Raw genomic sequence first — 25427 nt, 5'->3', positions numbered from 1 at the left:
GGAAAACGAGAAGTGGGAGACCAAACTGCAGGGAGAAGGATGGAGTGGAAAAGATGTTGAGCGATTGGGGCTTGAACATACAGCAGGGTGAAAGGTGTGCAAGGAATAGAGTGAATTGGAACGATGTGGTATACCGGGGTCGACGTGTTATCAGTGGATTGAACCAGGGCATCTGAAGCGTCTGGGGTAAACCATGGAAAGTTCTGTGGGGCCTGGATGTGGAAAGGGAGCTGTGCTTTCGGCGCATTATACATGACAGTTAGAGACTGAGTGTGATGGAATGTGGCCTTTTATTGTCTTTTCCTAGCGCTACCCTCGCGGGCTGGCGACAGAATGGATGAAGGCAGCATGTATGAATATGTACATGTGTGTGTATATATATATATATATATATATATATATATATATATATATATATATATATATATATATATATATATATATATACATATATATATATATATATATATATATATATATATATATGTCTATGTATGTATATGCATGTACGCGTTGAAATGTATAGGTATGTATATGTGTGTGCGTGGGCATCTAAGTATACGCATGTGTATTTCGGCGGGTTGGCCCATTATTTTGTTTGTTTCCTTGCGCTACCTCGCTAAAGCAGGACACATTGATTAAGTATGATAAGAATATATATATATATATATATATATATATATATATATATATATATATTTTTTTTTTTTTTTTTTGTCGCTGTCTCCCGCGTTTGCGAGGTAGCGCAAGGAAACAGACGAAAGAAATGGCCCAACCCACCCCCATACACATGTATATACTTACGTCCACACACGCAAATATACATACCTACACAGCTTTCCATGGTTTACCCCAGACGCTTCACATGCCCTGATTCAATCCACTGACAGCACGTCAACCCCGGTATACCACATCGATCCAATTCACTCTATTCCTTGCCCGCCTTTCACCCTCCTGCATGTTCAGGCCCCGATCACACAAAATCTTTTTCACTCCATATTTCCACCTCCAATTTGGTCTCCCACTTCTCCTCGTTCCCTCCACCTCCGACACACATATCCTCTTGGTCAATCTTTCCTCACTCATTCTCTCCATGTGCCCAAACCATTTCAAAACACCCTCTTCTGCTCTCTCAACCACGCTCTTTTTATTTCCACACATCTCTCTTACCCTTACGTTACTTACTCGATCAAACCACCTCACACCACACATTGTCCTTAAACATCTCATTTCCAGCACATCCATCCTCCTACGTACAACTCTATCCATAGCCCACGCCTCGCAACCATACAACATTGTTGGAACCACTGTTCCTTCAAACATACCCATTTTTTGCTTTCCGAGATAATGTTCTCGACTTCCACACATTCTTCAAGGCTCCCAGGATTTTCGCCCCCTCCCCCACCCTATGATTCACTTCCGCTTCCATGGTTCCATCGGCTGCCAGATCCACTCCCAGATATCTAAAACACCTTACTTCCTCCAGTTATATATATATATATATATATATATATATATATATATATATATATATATATATATATATATTTTATCCCTGGGGATAGGGGAGAAAGAATACTTCCCACGTATTCCCTGCGTGTCGTAGAAGGCGACTAAAAGGGGAGGGAGCGGGTGGCTGGAAATCCTCCCCTCTCTTTTTTTTTTTTTTTTTTTCCAAAAGAAGGAACAGAGAAGGGGGCCAGGTGAGGATTTTCCCTCTAAGGCCCAATCCTCTGTTCTTAACGCTACCTCGCAAATGCGGGAAATGGCGAATCGTATGAAAAAAAAAAAAAAAAAAATATATATATATATATATATATATATATATATATATATATATATATATATATATATATATATATATATATATGTATATATATATATATATACATATTAACCCTTTCCCATGGAGAAATTTTCTTCATTAAAGACTTACACGTTTTATCTTCCAGGGCTTGGCAGGAGCAGTTCCTGACCTCAACTGTTCACTACACCTCTCCTGCCATCCGGACGACCTCGTGCCCCATCCCTGGGACTGTCACCTCTACCATGTGTGCCTGGCTCGTGGCGTCCCCGACTTCACCACACAACGTTGTCCCCTCGGCCAATACTTCGACCCTACTGGCAGGACTTGCGTCCAGGAAGAGAGTCCCTGTGCCCCGGCGTGTCCTCACCCCTGCCACTGTGACCTACTCGGCAGGGGACGTGTGGTGCACGACGAGCACAGGTGCCAACAAGGTAGACTGCTTCATATGGAGTCGAACCAATGCATCGACACATCCTGTTTGAAATTCTGTTCACATAAAGCCGGTCTGGCCGTGACGGGAACTGATACAGGTGCAATAGCCTCCAGCAAGTCCTTAAACAGGACAATCAGGGAATGCTACTTCACCTGCCACGGTGATTTCAGCACATATGCCGACAAGAATAGCTGTAGTAAGTTCTACGTCTGTTATCCTGGTGGCATAGGAATCCAGCAGTTTTGTCCAACTGACCGTCCTTACTTCAACGGGGTTGACTGCATTTCAGACAGTACTCAGTGTTGTGTACAACCTCCATCATCTACTGAAACTACTGGAACTTCGAGTACGATTCAGACACCATCTACCGAGCCCCATACAACTACAACACCATCTACCAAATACCCTACAACTACCACTACAACACCATCTACCGAACACCCTACAACTGCCACTACAACACCATCTACGGAGCCCTATACAACTACAACTACAACTACGTCTGCCGGTCCCCCTACAACTATAACTAAAACACCATCTACTGAGCCGCCTACAACTACAACATCTACCGAGCCCCCTACAACTACAACTACAGCACCATCTACTGAGCCTCCTACAACTACCATTACAACACCATCTACTGAGTCTCCTACATCTGCAACTACAACACCATCTACCGAGCCCCCTACAACTACCATTACAACACCATCTACTGAGCCTCCTACAACTACAACACCATCTACTGAGCCTCCTACAACTATAACTACAACACCCTCTACTGAGTCTCCTACATCTGCAACTACAACACCATCTACCAAGCCCCCTACAACTACAACTACAACACCATCTACTGAGCCTCCTATAACCAAAACCACAACACAGTCTACACAGCTTCCTACAACGACCACTACAACACCATCCACTGAGCCTTCTACAACTACGACTACAACACCGTCTACACAGTCTTCTACAACAACAACCACCACGACAACAACAAGAACAACCACAACCACAACTGCTCCGAGCATAAGTTGTCTGCTGGAACCAGACTGCCGTGACAAACCGATGGGCTCCGCAGTTCCAGATCCTAACAATTGCCTGAGGTACTACGTCTGCCTGGGTGACGATATAGCCACAGAAGACTCGTTCCCTTGCCAACCGGGACTCTACTTCAACCCAGAGACAAACAAGTGTCACTTGATCGAGGGTGACACGTACCTGTGCCTGCCACCTTGTAGCTCAATGTGCTCCTATTCTTGCCTCGACAGTGAGTGGATCTTCGACCCCAAGAATTGCAGTAGATACTACCTCTGTTACCAGGGTTCGACGGTTCATCTCTCTTGTTCGACCTCGCGACCCTACTTCGACGGTCAAGCCTGCACTGCACACCCAGATTCTTGCTGCTTCTACCCTTGTCCACCTTACTGTCCCTACCAGGGTAAGATGGTGCCTCATGGTAAGGACTGTCACAAGTACTATATATGTTTAGACGTCGGGTTCCCTACGAACATCAGCCTTATCACCTGTAGGAACAACGAGGTGTTCGATCACGTGACGGGTCAGTGCTCCCCGACCGCCGAGTGTATTCAACTGTGTGAGGATTAACTGGTCGAACAGGTGACGAGGTTTACAACGAAGTTTCCACTCCGCTCAGCCACCCTCTCCAATATGGCGGTTGCCTTCGTCAGCTGTGGATCATGCGGGCCCGAGTTTCAAACCTGGGACGGATATATATGTCTTAATATGTAATCACATGTTCATATATATATATATATATATATATATATATATATATATATATATATATATATATATATATATATATATATATATACATATTTATATTTTTTTATTATACTTTGTCGCTGTCTCCCGCGTTTGCGAGGTAGCGCAAGGAAACAGACGAAAGAAATGGCCCAACCCCCCCCCCCCATACACATGTATATACATACGTCCACACACGCAAATATATATATATATATATATATATATATATATATATATATATATATATATATATATATATATATATATATGGTAAAGTGTGTGACAGAAGAAAGTTAAGAGTAAATGTGAATAAGAGCAAGGTTATTAGGTACAGTAGGGTTGAGGGTCAAGTCAATTGGGAGGTAAGTTTGAATGGAGAAAAACTGGAGGAAGTAAAGTGTGTTAGATATCTGGGAGTGGATCTGGCAGCGGATGGAACCATGGAAGCGGAAGTAGATCATAGGGTGGGGGAGGGGGCGAAAATCCTGGGAGCCTTGAAGAATGTGTGGAAGTCGAGAACATTATCTCGGAAAGCAAAAATGGGTATGTTTGAAGGAATAGTGGTTCCAACAATGTTGTATGGTTGCGAGGCGTGGGCTATGGATAGAGTTGTGCGCAGGAGGATGGATGTGCTGGAAATGAGATGTTTGAGGACAATGTGTAGTGTGAGGTGGTTTGATCGAGTAAGTAACGTAAGGGTAAGAGAGATGTGTGGAAATAAAAAGAGCGTGGTTGAGAGAGCAGAAGAGGGTGTTTTGAAATGGTTTGGGCACATGGAGAGAATGAGTGAGGAAAGATTGACCAAGAGGATATATGTGTCGGAGGTGGATGGAACGAGGAGAAGTGGGAGACCAAATTGGAGGTGGAAATATGGAGTGAAAAAGATTTTGTGTGATCGGGGCCTGAACATGCAGGAGGGTGAAAGGAGGGCAAGAAATAGAGTGAATTGGATCGATGTGGTATACCCGGGTTGACGTGCTGTCAATGGATTAAATCAGGGCATGTGAAGCGTCTGGGGTAAACCATGGAAAGCTGTGTAGGTATGTACATTTGCGTGTGTGGACGTATGTATATACATGTGTATGGGGGTGGGTTGGGCCATTTCTTTCGTCTGTTTCCTTGCGCTACCTCGCAAACGCGGGAGACAGCGACAAAGCAAAATATATATATATATATATATATATATATATATATATATATATATATATATATATATATATATATATATATATATTATCCCTGGGGATAGGGGAGAAAGAATACTTCCCACGTATTCCCTGCGTGTCGTAGAAGGCGACTAAAAGGGTAGGGAGCGGGTGGCTGGAAATCCTCCCCTTTCTTGTTTTTTTTTAATTTTCCAAAAGAAGGAACAGAGAAGGGGGTCAGGTGAGGATATTCCCTCTAAGGCCCAGTTCTCTGTTCTTAACGCTACCTCGCTAACGCGGGAAATGACAAATAGTATGAAAAAAAAAAAAAAAAAAATATATATATATATATATATATATATATATATATATATATATATATATATATATATATATATATATATATATATATATTATCCCTGGGGATAGGGGAGAAAGAATACTTCCCACGTATTCCCTGCGTGTCGTAGAAGGCGACTAAAAGGGTAGGTAGCGGGTGGCTGGAAATCCTCCCCTTTCTTGTTTTTTTTTAATTTTCCAAAAGAAGGAACAGAGAAGGGGGTCAGGTGAGGATATTCCCTCTAAGGCCCAGTTCTCTGTTCTTAACGCTACCTCGCTAACGCGGGAAATGACAAATAGTATGAAAAAAAAAAAAAAAAAAATATATATATATATATATATATATATATATATATATATATATATATATATATATATATATATATATATATATATATATATATATATATTTCATTGACCTGATACGAGGATTTGTTATTTCCGATTTCAAAGGTCTGTTGCATCAATATATTAATTTTATTAGGCTCACAATCATTTTGGTTGAGTCGTGATTATGTCCTAAATTTTGTACTTACACATAAACCAATAAATAAGACTTTGAAGCTGGAGCTTTACATTTACAAATATGTAGCGACAAATATATATCATCGAGAAAAAGAAATGTTTAATCCTTCATACTTCAGGAAAGTGTAAGTTCGATGAAAAGAAAATACATTTTCCTACAATATGAATCCTTCCCTTAGTTCTCTGAATTATTGGTATTATAATCCGCTACAAAAAACTTGACTGGACAACATTCTTCGCAACAAGTCTGAAGTAGAGTAATAAATAGAGTTATTGCTGAACAATAATTGGTCAATTGGTTTGAACTGTCTATATACCTGTTTGGATCATTCTAGTAAAGACGGGTACAACCTTTTGAATGCAGTAAATATATATATACATAACATGAATATGCATGAGTTTGGTAAAATGTGTAAAAGAAGAAAGTTGAGAGGAAATGTGAATAAGAGCAAGGTTATTAGGTACAGTAGGGTTGAGGGTCAAGTCAATTGGGAGGTAAGTTTAAATGGAGAAAAACTGTAGGAAGTAAAGTGTTTTAGATATCTGGGAGTGGATTTGGCAGCAAATGGATCCATTGAAGCGGTAGTGAATCATGGGTGGGGGAGGGGGCGAAAATTCTGGGAGCGTTGAAGAATGTGTGGAAGTCGAGAACATTATCTCGGAAAGCAAAAATAGGTATGTTTGAAGGAATATTGTTTCCAACAATGTTGTATGGTTGCGAGACGTGGGCTATGGATAGAGTTGTGCGCAGGATGATGGATGTGCTGGAAATGAGATGTTTGAGGACAATGTTTGGTGTGAGGTGGTTTGATCGAGTAAGTAATGTAAGGGTAAGAGAGATGTGTGGAAATAAAAAGAGCGTGGTTGAGAGGGCAGAAGAGGGTGTTTTGAAATGGTTTGGGCACATTAAGAGAATGAGTGAGGAAAGATTGACTAAGAGGATATATGTGTTGGAAGTGGAGGGAACGAGGAGAAGTGGGAGACCAAATTGGAGGTGGAAAGATGGAGTAAAAAAGATTTTGTGTGATCGGGGCCTGAACATGCAGGAGGGTGAAAGGCGGGCAAGGAATAGAGTGAATTGGATCGATGTGGTATACCGGGGTTGACGTGCTGTCAGTGGATTGAATCAGGGCATGTGAAGCGTCTGGGGTAAACCATGGAAAGTTGTGTGGGGCCTGGATGTGGAAAGGGAGCTGTGGTTTCGGGCATTATTGCATGACAGCTAAAGACTGAGTGTGAACGAATGGGGCCTTTGTTGTCTTTTCCTAGTGCTACCTCGCACACATGAGGGGGGAGGGGGATGGTATTCCAAGTGTGGCGAGGTGGCGATGGGAATGAATAAAGGCAGACAGTGTGAAATGTGTGCATGGGTATACATGTATGTGTCTGTGTGTGTATATATATGTGTACATTGAGATGTATAGGTATGTATATTTGCGTGTGTGGACGTGTATGTATATACATTGTGTATGGAGGTGGGTTGGGCCATTTCTTCCGTCTGTTTCCTTGCGCTACCTCGCAAACGCGGGAGACGGCAACAAAGCAAAATAAATAAATAAATAAATAAATGTATATATATATATATATATATATATATATATATATATATATATATATATATATATATATATATATATATAATTGCTATCATTATCATTATCATTATGATAAACAAAACATTCTCCAGGGACTCTGACAGTTCTAGGTTGCGCTATAATTAGCAGCAGGGAAAGGATGACCTTCTTCGGAGTGGGTTCTTAAACTTGATTATATTCCGATAACAACATCGCCGAAACCCCCCAACTGACACGGGATAGATATGTTCAGTACGAGAAAGAGAACGACTGTCAGGAGAGGAGGTGATGAAAGATGATCATGAGTCATTCCAGCCAGCAAACCCGTCCCAGGGATATGCAATGCGGAACCTGTACATGGGTAACGGATGACCTCATCCAATTTGTCACAGTTGGCATTTCAAGAGGGAGGGATAGAGTGTGGGTGTGTCCAATCAATGTCAAAATATCATTCACGTTGGAGGACTCTATGAGGTTCAGAAGTTAGAAAAACAGCAGGGCAGGTTAAGGGGATCGAGTGTGTTGTAAGAATAGTCATGACAGTCGGGAACAAACGTTATGGTTTTGACTGACTGTTTCCAGAGCTGTATAGTGGGAAAAGATTAGCACTCGGGGCCCCCGGGATCATCCTGTGTGAGGCCTGCCCTCGGGACTCCCAGGATCATCCTGGATGTAACCTAACTAACACATATGATATTTTGATATCCCCTTCATACAGATATCATTAACACATCCTCTATGGAAATTCTGTAAACAAATGAGATATTAACTCCTATTACATGACAAGATTTCATCAGCAACTAACAATTTTGATATCAATATAAGAACAACGCAATGCTCATAATTACGAGTGAATATCATAGCTTCTTAACGCATAGATTTAAGTTGGGAGTGAGCCATCTTCAGCTAATCCAAACCTTCCAGTTTCTCACTTTATCTTCTTTCTTATAGCTTTTCTTAACAACATACAAAAGGGAGATGGATCCTGTATGCCTATGAGAACATCTGAAGACACGTAGAGTGAGCGGATAGACTCCTAAATCTCCAACTGGTGGTGAGGAGTGGCGGAAGGTCAGCTGCCTGGGAGCTACAAGGCTTCAGTGTGGTGAGGTCTGTTTCTGTCGTCAATAAACAGTGGAGTCCATTGTTCCCCAATACTACCGCCGTAGGGCGTTGTTTCAGAGATATGAGGACCACTGACCTCAAGTGCGCTTGCACGTCCTAGAGCCTAAGATTGTTTCATATGATCTGTTTACAATTATAAATCATTCTATTGAATCACGATATACTTATCTTGCTTATCTTGCAGCGATCACTCGCCGCTGTAATGACCCTATTCCAACGGTATTCAGTTGACTGCCTGACTGCATCATGACCCAGCGTCCAGCACTGGCCATGCAACACACTGGTCCCTGAACGATTGTGTGACCGTCTGACCATCACCACGACTACCCAGGGTCCTCACACCCAGCTAGCTCCACCACTACCCACGGTGTTCAAGCCTGGCTACCAACTCTGCTACCAAGGGACCTCACACCAGGACAGCACCAACACTACCCAGAGTCCTCACGCCTGGCTACCACTTCCGCTACCCAAGGTCCTCACGCCTGGCCAGCTTCATCACCACTACCCACAGTCCTCACGCCAGGCCAGCATCACCAGTACCCACGGTCATCACGCCTGGCCAGCACCTCTTCTACCCAGGGTCCTCATGCCTTGCCAACACACCACCACTACCTAGGGTCCTCACGCCTGGCCAGCACCTATTCTACCCAGGGTCCTCACGCCTGGCCAACAGCACCATCACTACCTAGGGTCCTCACGCCTGGCCAATATGGTCATCCAGCTGCTACAATTGATAATATTGCAGGTGATGTTTTTGTTTTCTTCGTATTCCACAAAATATTCGTCACATAATGATACATCTTACGTAATGCATCGAATACCCTTATGCTGTGAAATAGCTAAATAAGATCCATATATGAAAATGCCTATACTAATCGTCTTAATACTTAAATTCTTGCCCAATTCGTCCCGCAAAGGAAGTCGGCCACGTCCACCGAGCGAGACTATAGTACATAAAGTGTATTGATGTTTGTGTTTCTCTGTGAGAAGAGTGTAGGGAAATCTACCGGTATGTGTTTAGTGTCTTCACTGTGGTAGGGCATCGTAGGAATGAAGGCTTCTGGGATGTGTGGAGTCAGTGTATGCAATAAAGGTAGGATTGTTTATGTCCCGAGCGTAGACAGTAGAGCGTGACTCGTCTTTGTGTGGGAAGTGTGCTTTCAGATTGATGTATGACTGCTAGGGTAGTATTTAAGACTGAGTTACTCGGTGCTTGCCGGTTCATTTCAGTTCGTATATCTTTCGTCAGTGTTTGTAACGTGTGGGTAAATTTGTGAGTCAACTGAGAAGCAGGAGTAATCTTTTTCATTTTTGATTGGGAGCTGGTAGTCAGTTATAGAGTGGTTTGGATGGAAGTGGTTGCAATGCATTGGGTGCTAAGCATGTTCACGCTTGACTGTATTGTGAGGACCTTTGTTTTATTGTGCAGGTACCTAGTGTTCGTGGTTCCTAGGCAGCCAGTGATTGTTCTGAGGGCACTGGTAGGTGCGCTTTGCACCTTTGTTATGTTTGCCTTTGAAAAGACGGAGGCCAGACGGGTATGGCATAGTTAGGGTGGAAAAGATGAAACGATTTTTTATAGAATGCTGAGGGATTGTTTTTATTCTCGAAATCTAGTGCCATTTAATATTTTGAAGACACTAAATGAAACACGGTAAGTTCCCAAATGGACATTCGCGTAATAATTACATCATCAGGGGAGATACGGAAAATAGATATAATAAGCAGCTGATATTCAACGAAGAGACGTAGCTAGGACGCTATTCGGGAAACAAGTGACCATGCGAATAAAGGTCGGGTGTGTTCAAGTCTGGCAACATGTATATCAAAAAATTTATCATGTGGACAAGAAAGGGAACTGTTTACAAATTTTATCAACGATAAAGATATCCAGTTTATACAGACCTTCATGAATATCAATGTTACGATTCTTTGCGTATCTAATAATAAAAGATTCAATGATATTTTCCGTAGTACAAGAGTGAGAGTAAGTAACTAGGATGGCATTACTTCATTCAATACAATGACCATACATTTTAACGTGATTAGACCAAGCATTTGATTCTTATCCTGATCTTATACTATAACTGTGTTGCTTAAAACTTATAGAAAGATCCTTATCAGTCTGCCCAACATAAGATTTACCACAGTTCTTACATGGTACTCCATAAACGCACCCTGCGGATTCTTCTGTTAACTTCCGGATTAAGATATCTTTTACAGTATTGGTGTTGCTGAAGACATTTACATCAAAGGATTTAAGCGACCTGGGAAGTAAAGTAAAATCATTAATGAAAGGAGCTAAAAGGTTATTGGTGTCAAGGGGAGGTTTGGGTTTAACTCTATATAATAATTTCTTTGCAAACTTAAGAGATCTATCCATGAAAGATCTAGGATACTTTAACTTGGATCCAATAGAATATATCTTCTCAAACTCATCACCAATAAACCCTGGACTGCAAAACGTAATGCTCTTAGGAACATAGACTGGAATGATGATAATCTAAGTCTGTCATGTTGAGCCCATTAAGATTGGATATATGGGCATACAGTGGTACGTTTTGTGTATATGCTTAACATAAACTTATTTCCATCCATATGGATCATGCACTCTAGAATTGGTAACATGCAAATATTTTCAATATCTACAGCAAAGTTGATGGAAGATATTAAATGGTTAAGTAATGAGAGAAATGTTTGTAAATTTTTGTTGACCAAACACAAAGAACATCATTTTCACACCGAAATCAAACTGCATCAGAGGGTAAGATATACTTTGGTAACTTTGTTTCAAATAGTTCCATGTAAATATTACTTAATACAGGTAAAAGAGGGTTCCCAATCCCATGATAAATTTTTGATCATAATTTTCTCCATTAAAATAAAATAAAGTCTTTTATACACAATTTTATCAATTAAAATAAAAGCACACTTTCAAACAGGTAAATATACATATATATACTAATACAGTGCGTATGAACCCCTGGTTGGCAGGCGCCAGCGATACAGCTAGGCTATGATCGATTCAAAGGGGAATGAGAATACGAATACTATGAAATCGAATACCCTTCGTCTCATGTTGGTGAATCTTCTATTTTCAAATACACAAAGAACTGGAACATTAATATTAGTGAAGGTCTACACAAATTGGATAGCTTCATTGTAGGCACAATTACTAAAAAGTTCACTTTTTTGTCCACAAAGCAAAATTCACGCATGTTTCCAGTCCTGAACACACCAACATGAACAACACCATCCGGTGACGTTTGTATATAGCGTCTCAGCTACGGTTTTTCCTTGTGTATCAACTAACATTATATATCTCATTTTTGTACAAGTCTACTTTAGCGATGTGATCATTACATAAAGTGCACTTGGACACATCGTCTTTCATTTTTTGTGATTTCTTTGCATATAATAGATCACGTGAACCATTATGACCTCCAGCAATATATATATATATATATATATATATATATATATATATATATATATATATATATATATATATATATATATATATATTTTTTTTTTTTTTTTTATACTTTGTCGCTGTCTCCCGCGTTTGCGAGGTAGCGCAAGGAAACAGACGAAAGAAATGGCCCAACCCCCCCCCCCCCCCCATACACATGTATATACATATGTCCACACACGCAAATATACATACCTACACAGCTTCCCATGGTTTACCTCAGACGCTTCACATGCCTTGATTCAATCCACTGACAGCACGTCAACCCCGGTATACCACATCGCTCCAATTCACTCTATTCCTTGCCCTCCTTTCACCCTCCTGCATGTTCAGGCCCCGATCACACAAAATCTTTTTCACTCCATCTTTCCACCTCCAATTTGGTCTCCCTCTTCTCCTTGCTCCCTCCACCTCCGACACATATATCCCCTTGGTCAATCTTTCCTCACTCATCCTCTCCATGTGCCCAAACCACTTCAAAACACCCTCTTCTGCTCTCTCAACCACGCTCTTTTTATTTCCACACATCTCTCTTACCCTTACGTTACTCACTCGATCAAACCACCTCACACCACACATTGTCCTCAAACATCTCATTTCCAGCACATCCATCATCCTGCGCACAACTCTATCCATAGCCCACGCCTCGCAACCATACAACATTGTTGGAACCACTATTCCTTCAAACATACCCATTTTTGATTTCCGAGATAATGTTCTCGACTTCCACACATTCTTCAAGGCTCCCAGAATTTTCACCCCCTCCCCCACCCTATGATCCACTTCCGCTTCCGTGGTTCCATCCGCTGCCAGATCCACTCCCAGATATCTAAAGCACTTCACTTCCTCCAGTTTTTCTCCATTCAAACTCACCTCCCAATTGACTTGACCCTCAACCCTACTGTACCTAATAACCTTGCTCTTATTCACATTTACTCTTAACTTTCTTCTTCCATACACTTTACCAAACTCAGTCACCAGCTTCTGCAGTTTCTCACATGAATCAGCCACCAGCGCTGTATCATCAGCGAACAACAACTGACTCACTTCCCAAGCTCTCTCATCCCCAACAGACTTCATACTTGCCCCTCTTTCCAAAACTCTTGCATTTACCTCCCTAACAACCCCATCCATAAACAAATTAAACAACCATGGAGACATCACACACCCCTGCCGCAAACCTACATTCACTGAGAACCAATCACTTTCCTCTCTTCCTACACGTACACATGCCTTACATCCTCGATAAAAACTTTTCACTGCTTCTAACAACTTGCCTCCCACACCATATATTCTTAATACCTTCCACAGAGCATCTATATCAACTCTATCATATGCCTTCTCCAGATCCATAAATGCTACATACAAATCCATTTGCTTTTGTAAGTATTTCTCACATACATTCTTCAAAGCAAACACCTGATCCACACATCCTCTACCACTTCTGAAACCACACTGCTCTTCCCCAATCTGATGCTCTGTACATGCCTTCACCCTCTCAATCAATACCCTCCCATATAATTTACCAGGAATATTCAACAAACTTATACCTCTGTAATTTGAGCACTCACTCTTATCCCCTTTGCCTTTGTACAATGGCACTATGCACGCATTCCGCCAATCCTCAGGCACCTCACCATGAGTCATACATACATTAAATAACCTTACCAACCAGTCAACAATACAGTCACCCCCCTTTTTTGATAAATTCCACTGCAATACCATCCAAACCTGCTGCCTTGCCGGCTTTCATCCTCCGCAAAGCTTTCACTACCTCTTCTCTGTTTACCAAATCATTTTCCCTAACCCTCTCACTTTGCACACCACCTCGACCAAAACACCCTATATCTGCCACTCTATCATCAAACACATTCAACAAACCTTCAAAATACTCACTCCATCTCCTTCTCACATCACCACTACTTGTTATCACCTCCCCATTTGCGCCCTTCACTGAAGTTCCCATTTGCTCCCTTGTCTTACGCACTTTATTTACCTCCTTCCAGAACATCTTTTTATTCTCCCTAAAATTTAATGATACTCTCTCACCCCAACTCTCATTTGCCCTTTTTTCACCTCTTGCACCTTTCTCTTGACCTCCTGTCTCTTTCTTTTATACATCTCCCACTCAATTGCATTTTTTCCCTGCAAAAATCATCCAAATGCCTCTCTCTTCTCTTTCACTAATACTCTTACTTCTTCATCCCACCACTCACTACCCTTTCTAATCAACCCACCTCCCACTCTTCTCATGCCACAAGCATCTTTTGCGCAATCCATCACTGATTCCCGAAATACATCCCATTCCTCCCCCACTCCCCTTGCTTCCATTGTTCTCACCTTTTTCCATTCTGTACTCAGTCTCTCCTGGTACTTCCTCACACAGGTCTCCTTCTCAAGCTCACTTACTCTCACCACCCTCTTCACCCCAACATTCACTCTTCTTTTCTGAAAACCCATACAAATCTTCACCTTAGCCTCCACAAGATAATGATCAGACATCCCTCCAGTTGCACCTCTCAGCACATTAACATCCAAAAGTCTCTCTTTCGCACGCCTGTCAATTAACACGTAATCCAATAACGCTCTCTGGCCATCTCTCCTACTTACATAAGTATACTTATGTATATCTCGCTTTTTAAACCAGGTATTCCCAATCAACAGTCCTTTTTCAGCACATAAATCTACAAGCTCTTCACCATTTCCATTTACAACACTGAACACCCCATGTATACCAATTATTCCCTCAACTGCCACATTACTCACCTTTGCATTCAAATCACCCATCACTATAACCCGGTCTCGTGCCTCAAAACCACTAACACACTCATTCAGCTGCTCCCAAAACACTTGCCTCTCTTGATCTTTCTTCTCATGCCCAGGTGCATATGCACCAATAATCACCCACCTTTCTCCATCAACTTTCAGTTTTACCCATATTAATCGAGAATTTACTTTCTTACACTCTATCACATACTCCCACAACTCCTGTTTCAGGAGTATTGCTACTCCTTCCCTTGCTCTTGTCCTCTCACTAACCCCTGACTTTACTCCCCAGACATTCCCAAACCACTCTTCCCCTTTACCCTTGAGCTTCGTTTCACTCAGAGCCAAAACATCCAGGTTCCTTTCCTCAAACATACAACCTATCTCTCCTTTTTTCACATCTTGGTTACATCCACACACATTTAGGCACCCCACTCTGAGCCTTCGAGGAGGATGAGCACTCCCCGCGCGACTCCTTCTTCTGTTTCCCATTTTAGAAAGTTAATACAAGGAGGGGAGGATTTCTGGCCCCCCGCTCCCGTCCCCTCTAGTCGCTTTCTACGACACGCGAGGAATACGTGGGAAGTATTCTTTCACCCCTATCCCCAGGGATAATATACATATATATATACATATACACACACACACACACACATATACATACGCACATATACACACACACACACATACATACATATATATATACATATATATATATATATATATATAAATGTAATGCATAAGCGCGCGCACTTCCGTATTACATACAAACTTCCAACATCCAAGATCGAGCCCCGGACCCCTGCGTGGTAGGCGGGAGTGCGACGGCTAGGCTATGATCGCCATCATAGCCTAGCGGTAGCACACCCGCCTGCCACACAAGGGGTTCGATTCTGCCTTTTGCAGGAAAACGAGAAGTGGGAGACCAAACTGCAGGGAGAAGGATGGAGTGGAAAAGATGTTGAGCGATTGGGGCTTGAACATACAGCAGGGTGAAAGGTGGGCAAGGAATAGAGTGAATTGGAACGATGTGGTATACCAGGGTCGACGTGTTATCAGTGGATTGAACCAGGGCATCTGAAGCGTCTGGGGTAAACCATGGAAAGTTCTGTGGGGCCTGGATGTGGAAAGGGAGCTGTGCTTTCGGCACATTATACATGACAGTTAGAGACTGAGTGTGATGGAATGTGGCCTTTTATTGTCTTTTCCTAGCGCTACCTCGCGGGCTGGCGACAGAATGGATGAAGGCAGCATGTATGAATATGTACATGTGTGTATATATATATATATATATACATATATATATATATATATATATATATATATATATATATATATATATATATATATATATATATATATATATATATATGTCTATGTATGTATATGCATGTACACGTTGAAATGTATAGGTATGTATATGTGTGTGCGTGGGCATCTAAGTATACGCATGTGTATTTGGGCGGGTTGGCCCATTATTTTGTTTGTTTCCTTGCGCTACCTCGCTAAAGCAGGACACAGTGATTAAGTATGATAAGAATATATATATATATATATATATATTTTTTTTTTGTCGCTGTCTCCCGCGTTTGCGAGGTAGCGCAAGGAAACAGACGAAAGAAATGGCCCAACCCACCCCCATACACATGTATATACTTACGTCCACACACGCAAATATACATACCTACACAGCTTTCCATGGTTTACCCCAGACGCTTCACATGCCCTGATTCAATCCACTGACAGCACGTCAACCCCGGTATACCACATCGATCCAATTCACTCTATTCCTTGCCCGCCTTTCACCCTCTTGCATGTTCAGGCCCCGATCACACAAAATCTTTTTCACTCCATATTTCCACCTCCAATTTGGTCTCCCACTTCTCCTCGTTCCCTCCACCTCCGACACATATATCCTCTTGGTCAATCTTTCCTCACTCATTCTCTCCATGTGCCCAAACCATTTCAAAACACCCTCTTCTGCTCTCTCAACCACGCTCTTTTTATTTCCACACATCTCTCTTACCCTTACATTACTTACTCGATCAAACCACCTCACACAACACATTGTCCTTAAACATCTAATTCCAGCACATCCATCCTCCTACGCACAACTCTATCCATAGCCCACGCCTCGCAACCATACAACATTGTTGGAACCACTATTCCTTCAAACATACCCATTTTTTGCTTTCCGAGATAATGTTCTCGACTTCCACACATTCTTCAAGGCTCCCAGGATTTTCGCCCCCTCCCCCACCCTATGATTCACTTCCGCTTCCATGGTTCCATCGGCTGCCAGATCCACTCCCAGATATCTAAAACACCTTACTTCCTCCAGTTATATATATATATATATATATATATATATATATATATATATATATATATATATATTTTATCCCTGGGGATAGGGGAGAAAGAATACTTCCCACGTATTCCCTGCGTGTCGTAGAAGGCGACTAAAAGGGGAGGGAGCGGGTGGCTGGAAATCCTCCCCTCTCTTTTTTTTTTTTTTTTTTTTTTTTCCAAAAGAAGGAACAGAGAAGGGGGCCAGGTTAGGATTTTCCCTCTAAGGCCCAGTCCTCTGTTCTTAACGCTACCTCGCAAATGCGGGAAATGGCGAATCGTATAAAAAAAAAAAAAAAAATATATATATATATATATATATATATATATATATATATATATATATATATATATATATATATATATATATATATATATATATATATGTATATATATATAGTGCCATTGTACAAAGGCAAAGGGGATAAGAGTGAGTGCTCAAATTACAGAGGTATAAGTTTGTTGAGTATTCCTGGTAAATTATATGGGAGAGTATTGATTGAGAGGGTGAAGGCATGTACAGAGCATCAGATTGGGGAAGAGAAGTGTGGTTTCAGAAGTGGTAGAGGATGTGTGGATCAGGTGTTTGCTTTGAAGAATGTATGTGAGAAATACTTAGAAAAGCAAATGGATTTGTATGTAGCATTTATGGATCTGGAGAAGGCATATGATAGAGTTGATAGAGATGCTCTGTGGAAGGTATTAAGAATATATGGTGTGGGAGGCAAGTTGTTAGAAGCAGTGAAAAGTTTTTATCGAGGATGTAAGGCATGTGTACGTGTAGGAAGAGAGGAAAGTGATTGGTTCTCAGTGAATGTAGGTTTGCGGCAGGGGTGTGTGATGTCTCCATGGTTGTTTAATTTGTTTATGGATGGGGTTGTTAGGGAGGTAAATGCAAGAGTCTTGGAAAGAGGGGCAAGTATGAAGTCTGTTGGGGATGAGAGAGCTTGGGAAGTGAGTCAGTTGTTGTTCGCTGATGATACAGCGCCGGTGGCGGATTCATGTGAGAAACTGCAGAAGCTGGTGACGGAGTTTGGTAAAGTGTGTGGAAGAAGAAAGTTAAGAGTAAATGTGAATAAGAGCAAGGTTATTAGGTACAGTAGGGTTGAGGGTCAAGTCAATTGGGAGGTGAGTTTGAATGGAGAAAAACTAGAGGAAGTGAAGTGTTTTAGATATCTGGGAGTGGATCTGTCAGCGGATGGAACCATGGAAGCGGAAGTGGATCATAGGGTGGGGGAGGGGGCGAAAATTTTGGGAGCCTTGAAAAATGTGTGGAAGTCGAGAACATTATCCCGGAAAGCAAAAATGGGTATGTTTGAAGGAATAGTAGTTCCAACAATGTTGTATGGTTGCGAGGCGTGGGCTATGGATAGAGTTGTGCGCAGGAGGATGGATGTGCTGGAAATGAGATGTTTGAGGACAATGTGTGGTGTGAGGTGGTTTGATCGAGTAAGTAACGTAAGGGTAAGAGAGATGTGTGGAAATAAAAAGAGCGTGGTTGAGAGAACAGAAGAGGGTGTTTTGAAATGGTTTGGGCACATGGAGAGAATGAGTGAGGAAAGATTGACCAAGAGGATATATGTGTCGGAGGTGGAGGGAACGAGGAGAAGAGGGAGACCAAATTGGAGGTGGAAAGATGGAGTGAAAAGGATTTTGTGTGATCGGGGCCTGAACATGCAGGAGGGTGAAAGGAGGGCAAGGAATAGAGTGAATTGGAGCGATGTGGTATACAGGGGTTGACGTGCTGTCAGTGGATTGAATCAAGGCATGTGAAGCGTCCGGGGTAAACCATGGAAAGCTGTGTAGGTATGTATATTTGCGTGTGTGGACGTGTGTATATACATGTGTATGGGGGTGGGTTGGGCCATTTCTTTCGTCTGTTTCCTTGCGCTACCTCGCAAACGCGGGAGACAGCGACAAAGTATAAAAAAAAAAAAAAAAAAATATATATATATATATATATATATATATATATATATATACATATATATATATATATATATATATATATATATATATATATGTATATGTATATATATATATATATATATATATTAACCCTTTCCCATGGAGAAATTTTCTTCATTAAAGACTTACACGTTTTGTCTTCCAGGGCTTGGCAGGAGCAGTTCCTGACCTCAACTGTTCACTACACCTCTCCTGCCATCCGGACGACCTCGTGCCCCATCCCTGGGACTGTCACCTCTACCATGTGTGCCTGGCTCGTGGCGTCCCCGACTTCACCACACAACGTTGTCCCCTCGGCCAATACTTCGACCCTACTGGCAGGACTTGCGTCCAGGAAGAGAGTCCCTGTGCCCCGGCGTGTCCTCACCCCTGCCACTGTGACCTACTCGGCAGGGGACGTGTGGTGCACGACGAGCACAGGTGCCAACAAGGTAGACTGCTTCATATGGAGTCGAACCAATGCATCGACACATCCTGTTTGAAATTCTGTTCACATAAAGCCGGTCTGGCCGTGACGGGAACTGATACAGGTGCAATAGCCTCCAGCAAGTCCTTAAACAGGACAATCAGGGAATGCTACTTCACCTGCCACGGTGATTTCAGCACATATGCCGACAAGAATAGCTGTAGTAAGTTCTACGTCTGTTATCCTGGTGGCATAGGAATCCAGCAGTTTTGTCCAACTGACCGTCCTTACTTCAACGGGGTAGACTGCATTTCAGACAGTACTCAGTGTTGTGCACAACCTCCATCATCTACTGAAGCTATTGGATCATCGAGTACGATTCAAACACCATCTACCGAGCCCCATACAACTACAACACCATCTACCAAACATCCTACAACTACCACTACAACACCATCTACCGAACACCCTACAACTGCCACTACAACACCATCTACGGAGCCCTATACAACTACAACTACAACTACGTCTGCCGGTCCCCCTACAACTATAACTAAAACACCATCTACTGAGCCGCCTACAACTACAACATCTACCGAGCCCCCTACAACTACAACTACAGCACCATCTACTGAGCCTCCTACAACTACCATTACAACACCATCTACTGAGTCTCCTACATCTGCAACTACAACACCATCTACCGAGCCCCCTACAACTACCACTACAACACCATCTACTGAGCCTCCTACAACTACAACACCATCTACTGAGCCTCCTACAACTATAACTACAACACCCTCTACTGAGTCTCCTACATCTGCAACTACAACACCATCTACCGAGCCCCCTACAACTACAACTACAACACCATCTACTGAGCCTCCTATAACCAAAACCACAACACAGTCTACACAGCTTCCTACAACGACCACTACAACACCATCCACTGAGCCTTCTACAACTACGACTACAACACCGTCTACACAGTCTTCTACAACAATAACCACCACGACAACAACAAGAACAACCACAACCACAACTGCTCCGAGCATAAGTTGTCTGCTGGAACCAGACTGCCGTGACAAACCGATGGGCTCCGCAGTTCCAGATCCAAACAATTGCCTGAGGTACTACGTCTGCCTGGGTGACGACATAGCCACAGAAGACTCGTTCCCTTGCCAACCGGGACTCTACTTCAACCCAGAGACAAACAAGTGTCACTTGATCGAGGGTGACACGTACCTGTGCCTGCCACCTTGTACCTCAATGTGCTCCTATTCTTGCCTCGACAGTGAGTGGATCTTCGACCCCAAGAATTGCAGTAGATACTACCTCTGTTACCAGGGTTCGACGGTTCATCTCTCTTGTTCGACCTCGCGACCCTACTTCGACGGTCAAGCCTGCACTGCACATCCAGATTCTTGCTGCTTCTACCCTTGTCCACCTTACTGTCCCTTCCAGGGTAAGATGGTGCCTCATGGGAAGGACTGTCACAAGTACTATATATGTTTAGACGTCGGGTTCCCTACGAACATTAGCCTTATCACCTGTAGGAACAACGAGGTGTTCGATCACGTGACGGGTCAGTGCTCCCCGACCGCCGAGTGTATTCAACTGTGTGAGGATTAACTGGTCGAACAGGTGACGAGGTTTACAACGAAGTTTCCACTCCGCTCAGCCACCCTCTCCAATATGGCAGTTGCCTTCGTCAGCTGTGGATCATGCAGGCCCGAGTTTCAAACCTGGGACGGGTATATATGTCTTTATATGTAATCACATGTTCATATATATATATATATATATATATATATATATATATATATATATATATATATATATATATATATATATATTTCATTGACCTGATACGAGGCCTTGTTATTTCCGATTTCAAAGCTCTGTTCCATCAAAATATTTAATTCTATTAGTCTCACAATCATTTTGGTACAGTCGCGATTATGTCTTAAATTTTGTACTTACACATAAATCAATAAATAAGACTTTGAAGCTGGAGCTTTACATTTACAAATATGTAGCGACAAATATATATTATCGAGAGAAAGAAATGTTTAATCCTTCATACTTCAGGAAAGTGTAAGTTCGATGAAAAGAAAATACATTTTCCTACAATTTGAATCCTTCTCTTAGTTCTCTGAATTATTGGTATTATAATCCGCTACAAAAAACTTGGCTGGACAGCATTATTCGCAACAAGTCTGAAGTAGAGTAATAGAGTTATTGCTGAACAATAATCTGTCATTTGGTTTAAACTGCCTATATACCTGTTTGGATCATTCTACTAAAGACGTGTACAACCTTTTGAATGCAGTAAAATATATACATATAATTGAATGAATGAATATATATATATATATATATATATATATATATATATATATATATATATATATATATATATATATTTCCTTTGTCGCTGTCTCCCGCGTTTGCGAGGTAGCGCAAGGAAACAGACGAAAGAAATGGCCCAACCCACCCCCATACACATGTATATACATACACGTCCACACACGCAAATAAACAAACCCATACATCTCAATGTACACATATATATACACACACAGACATATACATATATACACATGTACATAATTCATACAGTCTACCTTTATCTATTCCCATCACCACCTCGCCACACATGGAATAACAACCCCCTCCCCCCTCGTGTGTGCGAGGTAGCGCTAGGAAAAGACAACAAAGACCCAAGTCGTTCACACTCAGTCTCTAGCTGTCATGCAATAATGCCCGAAACCACAGCTCCCTTTCCACATCCAGGACACACAGAACGTTCCATGGTTTACCACAGACGCTTCACATGCCTTGATTCACTCCACTGACAGCACGTCGACCCCGGTATACCACATCGATCCAATTCACTCTATTCCTTGCCCGCCTTTCACCCTCCTGCATGTTCAGGCCCCGATCACTCAAAATCTTTTCCACTCCATCTTTCCACCTCCAATCTGGTCTCCCACTTCTCCTCGTTCCCTCCACCTCCGACACATATCCTCTTGGTCAATCTTACCTCACTCATTCTCTCCATGTGACCAAACCATTTCAAAACACCCTCTTCTGCTCTCTCAACCACACTCTTTTTATTTCCACACATCTCTCTTACCCTTACATTACTTACTCGATCAAAGCACCTTACTCCACATATTGTCCTTAAACATCTCATTTCCAGCACATCCACTGTCCTGCGCACAACTCTATCCATAGCCCACGCCTCGCAACCATACAACATTGTTGGAACCACTATTCCTTCAAACATACCCATTTTTGCTTTTCGAGATAATGCTCTCGACTTCCACACATTCTTCAACGCTCCCAGAATTTTCGACCCCCTCCCCCACCCTATGATTCACTTCCGCTTCCATGGTTCCATCCGCTGGCAGATTCACTTCCAGATATCTAAAACACTTTACTTCCTCTAGTTTCTTGTCCATTCAAACTTACCTCCCAATTGACTTGACCCTCAACCCTACTGTACCTAATAACCTTGCTCTTATTCACATTTACTCTTAACTTTCTTCTTTCACACACTTTACCAAACTCAGTCACCAGCTTCTGCAGTTTCTCACATGAATCAGCCACCAGCGCTGTATCATCAGCGAACAACAACTGACACTTCCCAAGCTCTCTCATCCACAACAGACTGCATACTTGCCCCTCTTTCTAAAACTATTGCATTCACCTCCCTAACAACCCCATCCATAAACAAATTAAACAACCATGGAGACATCACACATCCCTGCCGCATACCTACATTCACTGAGAACCAATCACTTTCCTCTCTTCCTACACGTACACATGACTTATATCCTCGATTAAAACTTTTCACTGCTTCTAACAACTTGCCTCCCACACCATATATTCTTAATACCTTCCACAGAGCATCTCTATCAACTCTATCATATGCCTTCTCCAGATCCATAAATGCTACATACAAATCCATTTGCTTTTCTAAGTATTTCACACATACATTTTTCAAAGCAAACACCTGATCCACACATCCTCTACCACTTCTGAAACCACACTGCTCTTCCCCAATCTGATGCTCTGTACATGCCTTCACCCTCTCAATCAATACCCTCCCATATGATTTACCAGGAATACTCAACAAACTTATACCTCTGTAATTTGAGCACTCACTCTTATCCCCTTTGCCTTTGTACAATGGCACTATGCAAGCATTCCGCCAATCCTCAGGCACCTCACCATGAATCATACATAGATTAAATAACCTTACCAACCAGTCAACAATACAGTCACCCCCTTTTTTAATAAATTCCACTGCAATACCATCCAAACCTGCTGCCTTGCCGGCTTTCATCTTCCGCAAATCTTTTACTACCTCTTCTCTGTTTACCAAATCATTTTCCCCAACCCTCTCACTTTGCATACCACCTCGACCAAAACACCCTATATCTGCCACTCTATCATCAAACACATTCAACAAACCTTCAAAATACTCACTCCATCTCCTTCTTACATCACCACTACTTGTTATCACCACCCCATTAGCCCCCTTCACTGAAGTTCCCATTTCCTCCCTTGTCTTACGCACTTTATTTACCTCCTTCCAATACATCTTTTTATTCTCCCTAAAATTTAATGATACTCTTTCACCCCAACTCTCATTTGCCCTCTTTTTCACCCCTTGCACCTTTCTCTTGACCTCCTGCCTCTTTCCTTTATACATCTCCCACTCATTTGCATTTTTTACCTGCAAAAATCGTCCAAATGCCTCTCTCTTCTCTTTCACTAATAATCTTACTTCTTCATCCCACCACTCACTACCCTTTCTAATCAACCCACCTCCCACGCTTCTCATGCCACAAGCATCTTTTGTACAAGCCATCACTGCTTCCTTAAATACATCCCATTCCTCCCCCTCTCCCCTTACCTCCTTTGTTCTCACCTTTTTCCATTCTGCACTCAGTCTCTCCTGGTACTTCCTCACACAAGTCTCCTTCCCAAGCTCACTTACTCTCACCACTCTCTTCACCCCAACATTTTCTCTTCTTTTCTGAAAACCTCTACAAATCTTCACCTTCGCCTCCACAAGATAATGATCAGACATCCCTCCAGTTGCACCTCTCAGCACATTAACATCTAAAAGTCTCTCTTTCGCGCGCCATTCAATTAACACGTAATCCAATAACGCTCTCTGGCCACCTCTCCTACTTACATACGTATACTTATGTATATCTCACTTTTTAAACCAGGTATTCCCAATCACCAGTCCTTTTTCAGCACATAAATCTACAAGCTCTTCACCATTTCCATTTACAACACTGAACACCCCATGTATACCAATTATTCCCTCAACTGCCACATTACTCATCTTTGCATTCAAATTACCCATCACTATAACCCGGTCCTTTGCATCAAAACCACTAACACACTCATTCAGCTGCTCACAAAACACTTGCCTCTCATGATCTTTCTTCTCATGCCCAGGTGCATATGCACCAATAAGCAACCATCTCTCTCCATCAACTTTCAGTTTTACCCATATCAATCTAGAATTTACTTTCTTACACTCTATCACATACTCCCACCACTACTGTTTCAGGAGTAGTGCTACTCCTTCCCTTGCTCTTGTCCTCTCACTAACCCCTGACTTTACTCCCAAGACATTCCCAAACCACTCTTCCCATTTACCCTTGAGCTTAGTTTCACTCAGAGCCAAAACCTCCAGGTTCCTTTCCTCAAACATACTACCTA

The 25427-nt window shown here is 42.1% G+C and overlaps 1 protein-coding gene across 1 annotated transcript; it reads left to right on the top strand.

The window, feature by feature from the left end:
- Positions 1-1923: 1923 nt before the first annotated feature.
- On the top strand, positions 1924-21735 carry LOC139763340 (uncharacterized). The gene is made up of 2 exons (XM_071689361.1): positions 1924-3842; positions 19416-21735. Exons 1-2 carry the CDS (start codon positions 2253-2255, stop codon positions 21306-21308), a joined length of 3483 nt encoding a protein of 1160 aa, XP_071545462.1. The 5' UTR covers positions 1924-2252; the 3' UTR covers positions 21309-21735.
- The last annotated feature ends 3692 nt before the right edge of the window (positions 21736-25427 follow it).

This window comes from Panulirus ornatus, chromosome 46, assembly GCF_036320965.1.
Source record: "Panulirus ornatus isolate Po-2019 chromosome 46, ASM3632096v1, whole genome shotgun sequence".
Lineage (NCBI taxonomy): Eukaryota > Metazoa > Arthropoda > Malacostraca > Decapoda > Palinuridae > Panulirus > Panulirus ornatus.
Note: the sequence above shows the minus strand (reverse complement) of the source record. Positions and strands in the feature narration are given on the sequence as shown.

Excerpts from the sequence above, each read along its gene's own strand:
- LOC139763340 (XM_071689361.1), top strand. The coding sequence starts at position 2,253 with ATGGAGTCGAACCAATGCATCGACACATCCTGTTTGAAATTCTGTTCA. Across the intron at positions 3,843-19,415 it reads GTATTCAACTGTGTGAGGAT|GGCTTGGCAGGAGCAGTTCC; the intron begins TAACTGGTCGAA and ends TTTGTCTTCCAG.